Here is a 12,631-nt window from a genome sequence, read left to right as displayed (position 1 = left end):
AATTATGAAGGGCAATAAAAATTTTGAATTTCATTTTAATATTGGTTCCCTCTACCACATGTTAAAAGAAAAACATTGGCAACCCTACACACCGTGAAGAGCATGCCTCGATGGGAAGTCTCTACTCTTTATCATTCGTGTAGATAGACACAACCTTTTAATTTTACTATCTAGACACTATACCGTGCCAAACAAAATTAAATAGCCAATATAACTTCGGTCCTATAAATAATAATAGTGACTCAGATGGTGATGATACTATTATTTACAGCTAAGTGTATACTATTACCTAGCCCCATGACCCATTGTTCCGTTATGAATTACCTCAGATGGTGTAGTAAGTCACACAACAATCATCATAGACCTATCCTTTAAGGAAGTCTGTACCGATGAGGCCATAATTAATTTTGCCCGATGGGGGGGGGAAGGTTCTAAAACCGTCACACAAAATTAATTATATCATCTACATACTAGTAATGGAGACCGTGGGATTTATAAAAATAAACTCCCTCTCCCACTTAGTTATTTAAAAAAAAATTTGTGAGGGTTATCAAAATTTTTAAGTTTGCAAAAAACGTGATCTAGGTCAAAAGCCATATATTACCATGTTGTCCCAATATGGTAAACTATCACATGCAAACAATTATAGAAACATGCATAAACATAAATTAGGAAACATAATAAAATACGCATCCCAACTATTATGGTCAAAGATGCAATCCTTGAGCAATAAGGAATCCTTCCAAACTTGAAATCCTTAAGCAATAAGGAGTCCTTCCAAACTTGAAATCCTTCGGCTATACTTGTGTAGAAGACTTAGATAATTTGAATCAATCAAGAAAACCAAAATTCAACCGTGCTTAGGCAAGAAATTTCGAAATTAACATATTCCCGCGTAAACTGCACAGCCTTTAGTATTTTGGCCATATCTTCTTCATCTGACCTCCAATTGAAGTGATTCAAATTGGGTTGGATTCGAAATTCAATTATCTACAACTTTCGTGAAGAACAGATTTTCTGATTCCAATGTTTACTGGGTCGAAATAGCCCTGCAATCAGACCCTACGAATTTGGAAAAAAACTGTTGCGAGCCAAATAACTTGAATCTTTTGTATCTACCATCTTCGATTTCCGAATAACCGTCGAATGCTATTACAATCGAAGAAACATACAAATATCGATCTTATGCCTCCATTGGAGTTCACATGCTACGTTAATTATTACAATCACGAAAAATAATCGTGGCACCCAATAAATAACACATGCTACGTTAATTATTACAACCACGAAAAATAATCGTGGTACCCAATAAATAACAATAACCACGAAAAAATTATCGTGGGATCCAATCACATAAAACCAATAAAAATCATGTGACCATAATAGTTGGGTAAGAATGCTGCAAAACAAGGTTTAGCACAGTTCTACGTTCTACCCTCTATAACCTACGGACAACATGGCCTGTTTAATCCATACGCGTGATTACAACCGGCTTTGATACCACTGTTGTGAAACTGAATCCCCAAGACCCAGTAATGACGCGTACAGATTAGACAAAAAAAATTATAAAACCCTATAAAGCGGAATTAGGGTTCTACCTCAACTCCCAGCGACACGAACGCTGGTTGAACTTGTTATAGCACGTCTTGCTATAAACCACGAATACTGCTCGACCGTACCTTACGATCTTCTATCGTATTCCCTGCACGTCTAGAATACGAACCAAGTGTGGACTCTTTCGTGATCTGTTTGCTCTCTCTAAGCCTGCCTCTATTTACTGAATAATAGAAAAAACATCATACTGACCTAGAGAGCATAACGTGTATATATAGGGCTACGATAGGGACCTAAGGAGTAATAAGTCTGGGCTTCCAATGTAAATAAGAAAACTTAATCCCACCAAGATTCTATTTCTTATTTCACTAATTATAATTCATCCCACTACAGAATTATAATTGTACTCCCGTCCTTATCTCAATTATATTACGAGCTCCATGATATTAAATACTCATTAATCTCCCCACATTAAGATTACAGATACCCGTTGATTAAAATAAATTACTAACACTCGTAAATAAGTACCCGGTCGGACCCTGTGTCGCAGAAACCGAGTATGGTGACGATGTTTGGGTGGCGTAGCTTGCTTAGGGCTGCCATCTCGGCCCGGAACTCGCGAAAGCCATAGAAGGCATCCGGGCTGAGCTTTTTGACGGCGACGGTACTGAGGCCGGCGTGGGGGAGGTGGGCCTTGTAGACCATACCGAAGCTGCCGCGGCCGATGATGAGGTCGGGGGAGAAGTTGTGGGTCGCCTTCTCGAGCTCCTCCATGGAGACCTCCTTCGGGTCGAACGTGGAGGACAGCCCCGTTGTGGCCGGGGACCGAGTGATCAGGATTTCACCGCGATTTTTCCTGCGGGCGGCGCATGTGGCAGCGGCAAAGAGCATGATCACCACGACCAAGGCGCCGGCGGCGATGAGGATGACTTAGAGGGTTTGTTCTATTCGGATAGGTCGAGAGGGGAATGGATGGTTGTTGAGAGAGAGAGAGAGAGAGAGAGAGAGAGAGAGAGAGAGTATTTGAGTGATGAGCGTCGATGACCGTGGAATTTTAGAAATTTTCAATGCCGAGTGGTACCACGTGGTGTCCGCTCGGCACATCTGAGTCATCCAGAATGGTTTTAGACGGCTCAGATTTAGAGAGAGAAAGAAAAGGAGTGAGAGGAGAGAAAATATTTTAATTTGAGCCGTCCAAAAATGCATCGAATGGCTCGGGAGTGCTGAACGGATACCACGTGGGATATACCCATTGGGGCACGCATGAGTGGGTGACGCATCCCTATATCAGTAGGAAAGTAATCCTAAGTTGCACACTCTGTTCCGTGATATGTGGACTTTGGACTCCATATGCAATGGAGGTGCAGTATGCGTGGAGTCTGCACACTGTGTGTGTGCTAGTGTTTATGTGTGGTTTTAGAATTTTTGCAAAATCTAAGTCATTGGTGTGTAAGATGAGATTAAAACTGGGATGGAAATTAGAAAAGTAAGTTTTTGCTTTCCAGCTACAAGCCTACAACGACAACTATGGAAGAATTTGGCTTATTTGCAGTTTGACTACAGATGTGCGGTCTAAGTGATTGCAACTGTCGGATAGTGTTTTTAATGGTCGAGATTAAACAAAATTCCCGGATTATTTTTTAAAATCTGAACCGTTGAATTAAAAAATAAACGACTGCGATGCAATTGCAGAGAAGCCGCGATCACTTGGACCACACAGAAGAATGGCAATTTCAGTGTTAACTTGCAACAATTTCAGGAAGCAGGTTTTTGTCACCAAATTTATTGTTAACTGGCAACAATTTCAAAAAGATAGCAAAACGAAAGAATGGCAACGAGATCAAAGAAGAGAGGAGGAAATTAAACAAGTCCAAAAGCGTTGAATAAATGGCAACAAATTAATTCCTTGGTTGGAATTATTGGCTGGTGGTCCCTTTGGCAAGCTTCTAAGAAGCTCAAATGATGCAGATAGCATGAAAAGTCCCTTGGGTTTTGACGACTTGGTTACACTTAAAGTTACATAAAGCACATGCAAGTGCATATTACGGGTTGTGTGAAGGCTTTTTTTTGAAAGATAACAAAACACTGAAAAGTTAATTATTGCATATCATTTGATGTTTCAATTTCGACATTTTGCTCTTCATTTGCTTCTTAAGCATTCTCATGCCGATAAACTTTTTTTGACATGTGAAGCACGTTGATTTCTCCATCTATAAAAAAGTGCAGTTTATTCTAATAATATATATTTCAATGTAAGCAGACTAAAAATTGCAGTTTAGTTGTTATAGCTAGAATGCTTACCAATTGGTAGGTCAATTTTCACGTCAACTACTACTTGAGCATCCTCACCATTCGTTTTGTAATCCTGGACACACAAAATACGAAGATATTTACCGGAAGAAAATGAGATTCGAACAACAGCTTATACACCAACACATATGAGAACACACGAATGAACATGTCAATATTAAAAATCTGAACCGTTGAATTTCAAAAATGAACGGTTGCGATGCAACAGCAGAGACAAACTGTAGAGAAGCCGATCACTTGGACCGCACGAAAGAATGGTGATTTCCGTGTTAACTGGCGACAGTTTCAGGAAGCAGGTTCTTGTCACCAAATGTTAACAGAAAAAGATAGCAATACGAAAGAATGGCAACAAATTCAAAGAAGAGAGGAGGAAATTAAACAAGTCAAAAGCGTTGAATAAATGGCAACAAATTAATTCCTTGGGTTGGAATTATTGGCTGGTGGTCCCTTTGGCAAGCTTCCAAGAAGCTCAAATGATGCAGATAGCATGAAAAGTCCCTTGGGTTTTGACGACTTGGTTAGACTTAAAGTTACATAAATCACATGCGAGTGCATATTACGGGTTGTGTGAAAGTATTTTTTGAAAACATTAAATATAACAAAACACTGAAAAGTTATTGCATATCACAATTTAAAAAGTTCAAATACCTGATAAAAGCTGGTAAATATTTAAGTATTTGAGCCAAAGATATAACATATTGGAAAGTTATTGTGTATCGCACAATTATCTGGATATGTGGTATTTTTTTTGAAAAAAATTTATAATTGAAGGATTGTGCAATAAAGAAGAGTGGTAAAAAAAAATTGTAATGACAAAGGCGTATCATTTTTACATTTAGATCAATAAATCTAGGAATTGAACATATCAAAAGTAATACTCTCTCCATCTCATAAAGATTTTTTGAACTATTCACTTCTCTCATAAATTTTTTCTATAGGATCGAATTTATAGTAGGTTTCATACTCCAATATAAATCTTATTTGATAGATTTTACTTAATTCTATTACAATTTTTTTGCCACCATAAAAAATATAAGGAATTACAAAATATAACCATTCCGTAAGAAATGTGAATAGTAGAAATGTACTACCTCCGTCCCACTTTGTTGCGCCCTTATAAAATTTATAATTGAAGAGTGTTTAGGGCTTTGGTTGGTCTCGGACCAACGATTGGGTCTCGGGTAGTGTGGAGATTAAGTAATTTTAATTTCTTTTCTGTCTTTGTCCTTTTAATCTTTGTATAATATTGCAGAGATTAATAATTCTTTTTTTGCCGATCAAAAAAAAAATCATTAATCTTATTAGATAGATCTCATTTAATTTTACTATAAAATCGTGTTAACAAAGTTAAATGTAGATAATTTTTTGAAATTTGTAAATAATGAAAGTGACCGCAGTCTCTCTAGGATGGAGGGAGTAGTTTGAAGAGTGATAAAATGCACCACCAAAACTCATTCTTCGAATTTTGCATCCTGCATAAAAAACATGATATACATCAATTGATGCATCAAACTAATTCGCACACATATCGTGCGTACCATGGACGCTAAACGAAAGATCATATTAAGGGGGAAAACCCCAGAAAAATGCCAACCAATGGATTTGAGAACTGAGAGAGGCAAAAGTTATTTTTATATAGTATTTTACAAAAATTAACTTGCACACGCTTCGTGAATGCCTCGCGTCTAGTAAAGTAATAACGATTAAATTAAGCATTCTTCCTCAATTTTCATCTCAAATGATCTGATAAATGAAATTGTCTAGAGATCCAAACTATCTATATAAGCCTTATTAAGGAGCTAGATCGATGACACATTGGCGAGAAGCAGCCAAACCGAAATGTTAGGACACACGACACAAGAAACATAAAAGTGTCCATGAAAGAAAATTCGAAATATTCCGAGCCGTCCAACCTCTTTCATGGATCATATTTCGTAGCTAGCCAAAAGTGCGATTTCAAGTCAGAATCCGCTTCAACAACTCCACCACCTCCCTCATGGGCGGCCTATCCATGGAGGAGTCACTAGCACACAAGAGAGCAATCCGGAGAAACTCGACAACCCCGGATTCCTCCAGCCCTACCCGAGAGATATTACCGTTAAGAATTTCCATGTGTCCATTTTGAGCCACCTTTTCTCTGGCCCATTCAACCAACCACACTTCCTTCCCGTTTCTCTTCTCCTGGAACGGCGAACCTGGTCGAATCCCCGTCGAGATTTCCAGCATGAGTATCCCAAAACTGTAGACGTCCCCCATGGCGGTCGCCATGGTGGCGCCCTGGACGTACTCGGGCGGCATGTACCCCATCGTCCCGGAGGCTTGGGTGGACACGTGGGAAAGCGAGCCGTCGATTCTCCTGGCCAAACCGAAATCAGCAATGTGTGGCTCAAAATCATTATCCAACAAGACCTTGCTGGCCTTGATGTTCCTGTGGATAATGGGTGTTTTTAAATTGTGCATGTAAGCTAAACCATTGGCTACGCCTCTGACAATATTGATTCTGGTCTCCCAAGACAGAGGCAGCCTCGTCCTGGACGCCTCGGCAGTCTTAGTTCTGGTCTCCCAAGACAAAGGCAGCCTCGACCCGGGCATCTTAGACGGGGTGTCGAGCAGCAGCCACTGGTCGAGGCTGCCGTTCTCGACGTACTCGTAAACAAGGACCCGGTCAGGCCCTGTGTCGCAGAAACCGAGTATGGTGACGATGTTTGGGTGGCGTAGCTTGCTTAGGGCTGCCATCTCGGCCCGGAACTCGCGGAAGCCCTGGAAGGCGTCCGGGCTGAGCTTTTTAACAGCGATGGTGAGGCCGGCATGGGGGAGGCGGGCCATGTAGACCGAACCGAAGCTGCCGTGGCCGATGATGAAGTCGGGGGAGAAGTTGTGGGTCGCCTTCAGGAGCTCCGCCATGGAGACCGGCTTCGGGTCGAACGTGGTGGAGGACAGCTCCGTTGCTGCGGCCTGGGTCTGAGTGATCGGGATTTCGCCGCCGTAATTGTTCCTGCGGGCGGCGCATGCGGCAGTGAAGAGAATGATCCCCACGAGGAAGGCGCCGGCGGCCACGAGGATGGCTTGGAGTGTTAGTTCCATTCAGAAAGGTAGAGAGAGGAATGGACGAGTCGTCGATGACTGGAATTTAGAAAGCAGAATATGAGAGTTAGAGAGAGAGAGTGATGAGTCGTCGATGCGAGGACTGTGGAATTTGGAAAGCAGAATATGAGAGAGAGAGAGAGAGAGAGAGAGAGAGAGAGAGATGGTATTTGAGTAATGAGTCGTCGATGACCTTGCTGTCCTCAGCGATCGTGGTCCGCTCGGATCTTGCTTCAATAATAAAAAATGTTCGCTTCGTAGAATTTGTCGAGTAGGAGAAGTGTGTCAAAAATCAACTCGATCATATATCATTAAGTGACTCATCAAACACATATAACTCGGCAATAATGGATTTCAGTTGATTTGATTTAGTGTTTCGGATCCATTCTTGTCACGATATCCAAACACATATAACTTAGCAATAATGAATTTCAGTAGGTTTGGTTTAGTGTTTTGGATTCATTTTTGTCAAGATAAAAATGTATCATTGAGGCGCTTATTGCTAGCTATATGATCGAGCTGATTTTTGATATACTTGTTCTACTCGACGAGCTCTACGAAGTGAAAGTTTCTGATCATCAAAGTAAGACATGAACAGATCGCGCTCGCTGGACAGCACGGTGCTTCCCTTTTGAGGGGGCAGCACCAACCCCAAATCCGGAGGGGGCTGCCTAGGAAGAGATGACAATTTCTCCATATCCGATGGATACCCATTCTGCTCCGCACATATGGAAGCGGAGTTTATCCAAAAAAATATCCCGGTTGTTGCTAGTATAGTGAAATATAAAGAATACTTGCTCAGGTATGGAGTTGGTATGATTTCCAATCCCAGCCCCAAATATCCGTAGTCGCCCCAAAATCGGTTATATTTCATATGTACTATATATACATAGGAATATATACATAGGAATATAGGTCATATGAATTTTCAGTATTAGTTACATATGGGGGATTTGCTTGTCACCAAATTCCTACTAACTGGCAGCAATTTCAAAAAGCGAAAATTATGTAAAACTCCCGGAATATATGAATAGTATATTTCCTTGTCTCACATAACATGTGGGGCCCACACGGGAGACAAATATGGGAACCACATGTAATGTGGGATTTCATTTGTTTTTTCTCTGCGGTTGGATGTCGCCACCCTTGCTTGTGGTTTCATTCAATTTAGTTGGATGTAATTTTCCTGTTTTCTTTTCTTTTGGCCTCTCTTTGTCTCAAGTTTTCTCTCTTGAGTTTAGAGCTTGGTCGCCTCGATATATCTTTTGTCGAGTTTTAATAAAATCTTGTTGTCTATAAAAAAAAGTGAGAAGAAGAAGTATATTGTTCATATACTCCAAAAATATTGAACAATTACTCTTCAAATAGATAGCAAGTTAGCAACAGGAAAGAATGGAAACAAGTAGAAAGAAAAGAGGAGGACACAAGTACAAACGCGTTGATTAATTAACATATTGAAAAGAAGTTCCGGGGTAATTCCTTGGTTGGAATTATTGGTTGGTGGTCCCTTTGGCAAGCTTCTGCCAAGCTCAAATAATGGAAAAGTGACAAAAAAGTCCCTTGGGTTTTGACTTGTTGGTTAGGCTTAGGCTATGTTTGGAACCTAAGCAAAAGAAAAAAAAAAAAAAAAGGGCAGAAAATGAGAGGAAAATTTACTATTTCATGAACTTAAATTTTTTATTTTCTTCTCTCTTTCTCTTTCAACCAAACAAATGGAGGGAAATTTTTTTAATTTTTCTTTCTTTTTCTTAAGTTCCAAACAGAGCCTAAAATTGCATAATACGTGTGAGTGCGTATTACGGGTTATGCGAAAGCATTTTTTGAAAACATAAGAAAACAAGCACCGAAGAGTTATTGCGCTCAAGATACAACATGCTGAAAAGTGCATATCACGCAATTATCTGGATAAGTGGTATTTAAAAAAATAAAAATTATAATTGAAGGATTAAGCAATAAAGAAGAGTGGTAAAAAATGGAGAAAAAAACAAAAATGGTCCCTGCAGTTTAGTGTTTGTGTCGACTTGGTCCCTGCAGTTTGAATTGACTCAATTTACACTTTGTAGTTTCTATTTTGTTTCAACTTGGTCCAATTACTAACTGCCGTTAGCCTCCGTTAACCCTAGATACAAATGGATCCCTTTTCTAGTGAACTACCGAACCCTTTCTTCTATAACCTCGTAGACCTAAAGCCTTTTTCCTAAAAAGCAAAATGGAGTCACTTTTTTCTAAAAACCAGGTTCTGTGGCCCGTGTTCTTTTTTCTAAAATACTTGAATTATTCTTCCGATATTCAAGAGGTGACCAGACACACCTAAACTCTATGCTCGTGGAGACTCTAAGTTTTTTTCTAAACCCCTTTTGTGGCCCGAACTATGGCCGGACCTGATTCTCCTTTATCCAGGGATACGTAGGTAGCTTGATGAAAGCTCAGTCCCTTTTTAAAATAAAATCCACTTTATTTTCTAAAATTCAAACATTTTTCAAAAATATCCGAACCCCTTTTATAGAAAACAAAACTCCTCAATTTTCCTTTCTTTTCAAGAACCACGTTGCAATGCATAGGAATCGGATTACCTATTCAGGCCCTAATCCCTCTCACTCCTTCCCCCGAAGGCGAACGAGACACGTTTCGGTCGAAGGTAAAACCTGGGCATGACAAATGGAGAATGGAAGCCGTGAAAAAAAATGGAGAAGGGAACAATGAGGCTCTGTATTTTGGTTCAAAGGTATATAAGGGTAAGAGGAGAATGACAGATTATGATTTTAACCCTAGAAAAGGTGTCCGTTCATGTTTGGGGTTAACAGAGTCTAACGACAGTTAGTAATTGGACCAAGTTGGAACAAAAAGAAAACTGCAGAGTGTAAATCGAGTCAATTCAAACTACAGAGACCAAGTTTACACAAACACTAAACTACAAGGATCATTTCGGTTTTTTTCCCAAAAAAAAATTGTAATGAAAAAGACATATCATTTTACATTTAGATCAATAAATCTAGAAACATATCAAAAGTAATAATACTCCCTCCGTGCCATAAAGATTTTTTTTACCGTTCACTTATCTCGTAAAGTTTTATATGCAATCTAATTTATAGTATATATGCTAGGGTTTGCCTGCAACGCATTTTGAACACAACTAAAATGAATTACGAAATTATTAACCACCCCGCCAACGAAGCTAATTTATACATGAATTTTTTTTTCTTAAATTAGGTTCAACGAAGCTTATTTATACGATTCGAATAATCAACATTGGGCTCATGTGCATTATCTCAACCATGTCAAACGATTCCAACTATTGAAAAAACAATAGCCAAGCATATTCATGATGTCACGACCCAAACACGAGGGAAATGAATCTGTGACATGGCCAGTGATTTTAGAATCACCCCATGCCTTTACTATCACCCAATTGAAAAATTTACTAAAATTCTCAGGTCTGAAAATCAAAGAATAAAAATATTACAATCAGAGCCGTCTATCGTGCATACCAAATACAACTTCGCCTAATGGCTTTAAGGTACAACAATTATGTAGGCCCCCAAGCTTCTAACACTATCGAAACATTTATCACACAAGTTGCAAATTATTGAAATCATCACTATAGAGCAACTCGAACCCATTCGTCAATACAATCGTCATCGAAAGGACCAGCTTATGTTGTATCTGAAATGGGTGCGCACAAAACCACTTCAGTGAAAAATACAATATACAAAGGTTACATAATCGCATGGGAATAATCAAATAAAACATGGCATAATCATGGACTTTTCAACTCAACAATTATATACTATTCAACAACACAAGTTTCAAGTCTGCAAATCATAAAATTCAGAATCCAATGACAATTTTCCGGCTCAGAACTGTTAACCAAAAAGATCCATCATCATTAATTATCATCTTAGGCGGTAATTCGATAGCCCAGGGAGCGACTCCAGCAAAATAAAGGAAATGATATCAAATCCAAGAGATACCCGACCGTATCCTTATCCACAATTTCATAGGCACCAATTTACACATAGCTCATCAGAGCTCTTCGCCAAGATTTTACTCCAAAATCTTTTATCCACTTTTCTTTTTAGATTAATCCCATGCATTTTTTTTAACTCAATTCTCACAATTTTATACTTATATTATTATTTTTTAAATTCAACATAGCATTTTATAAAAATCAAAATAATAAACAATCACAAAACAATTTGAAAGAATATTATGAAATCAAGATATATCGTACTCATCTTAAAGTGTGACCGTAAATTACTAGGCATACAAATTACTCATCTAAATTTGTGGCTTGCAAAAAACTTTGGTGGCTAATGTCCTTATATGAGCCCGCCCCGAACGTAATTATACGGTGACCCATGGAAATTATTAGGGTGCCCTTAGTCTTATTATAGGCTGCCATTCCCCAACCCATATTATTTTCTTCCAAAACCATTCTAGGGAGTGGGAGTTGTCGGGAGGGTTTAACGGAGAAAGAGTGCTATGGGAAGTGCGGAAGCGGCTACAGGAGGCAGCGAGAGACCACGACAGAGATAAAGGGAGGTGCGAGGGTTTTCTCCAAAAGTGGACCCGAGTGACGATGGTGGTGATGGAGCACGGTGCTGGTGATGGGTGCTAGGGAGGAGAGATAGAAAATGGCAAGGCGATGGCCGGCGGCAATGGCGGTGGCTATCAGGCTATGGCTGTCATAGTAAACCAAACCAAGCCTTACGTCCCAATCACTTGGGGTCAGCTACATGAATCTGTTTCCTCCATTGAGCTCTGTTAAGAGCTACTTATTCACACAAACCCATTATACTCATATCTTTACATACTACAGCATCTAATGTCAATTTAGGTCTACCCCTCCCCGTGACATTCTTACCTAGAGCTATCATATCCGCTCTTTTAACTACTACATCTTCTGGTCTACGGTAGACATACCTAAACCACCTTAGTCTATTTTTCCTCAACTTCTCCTCTATAGGTGCTACACCTACCATCTCACAAACTGTTTTATTTCTAATCTTGTCTCGTCTAGTCTTACAACACATCTACCTCAACATTCTCATTTCCACTACACTCATCTTGCTCACATGTTGTTTCTTAATAGGCCAACATTCTGTCCCATAAAGCATCGCTGGTCTCATGGAAGTTCCATAGAATTTTCTTTTCAATTTTGTGGGCACCCTCTTGTCACATAGTACACCAGTAGCGTTTCTCCACTTGAACCACCCCACTTGGATCCTATGTGTTAGCCCCATGGTTTTAGATTTTGATGATAACAAACATGCGTCAATTAGTCTATTGAGTTTCGTTGGAATAATATATTTTTATTGGGCTAACTTGGTTATTAATTATTAATGTAGGGACTTATGAGCAAGTTCCCTCAAGCCCAAGGATAAATCTGATATTCTCTCGAAAGCCCTAAATGCTACATCAGGAGGTGTTGGGTACATGATAGTATTTTTCCTAAACCAAGGCCAACGTCTGATTGTTTTACAGAGGAATGGAAGTGAAGTTTTGAAGAGAAAAAAGGGAAAGAAGAATTGATGGGATTAGATTGAAGATACAAGTGGAAGTTTTTTGCATCTACATCAAGAAAGAGAAACAAAGTCTTTCTCCATGGAAAAGGACATTCTATGTGAGAAAAAGATGCAACCATTATCTCCAATAGTCAAAGAGCTCTCAATGGAAATTCTGG

General features: G+C 39.4%; 1 protein-coding gene across 1 annotated transcript; it reads right to left on the bottom strand.

Moving 5' to 3' along the window:
- Window positions 1-5,567: 5,567 nt before the first annotated feature.
- Window positions 5,568-7,040, bottom strand: LOC131301607 (leucine-rich repeat receptor protein kinase EMS1-like). Its single transcript, XM_058327977.1, has one exon. It carries the CDS (start codon window positions 6,946-6,948, stop codon window positions 5,821-5,823), a length of 1,128 nt encoding a protein of 375 aa, XP_058183960.1. The 5' UTR covers window positions 6,949-7,040; the 3' UTR covers window positions 5,568-5,820.
- Between the last annotated feature and the right edge of the window lie 5,591 nt (window positions 7,041-12,631).

This window comes from Rhododendron vialii, chromosome 9a, assembly GCF_030253575.1.
Source record: "Rhododendron vialii isolate Sample 1 chromosome 9a, ASM3025357v1".
NCBI classification, from domain to species: Eukaryota; Viridiplantae; Streptophyta; class Magnoliopsida; order Ericales; family Ericaceae; genus Rhododendron; species Rhododendron vialii.
The sequence above is the reverse complement of the archived record's forward strand: the minus strand, read 5'-3'. Positions and strand labels throughout refer to the sequence as shown.

Bases quoted from the DNA above. Each gene is read 5' to 3' on its own strand.
- LOC131301607 (XM_058327977.1), bottom strand. From the start codon at position 6,948: ATGGAACTAACACTCCAAGCCATCCTCGTGGCCGCCGGCGCCTTCCTC.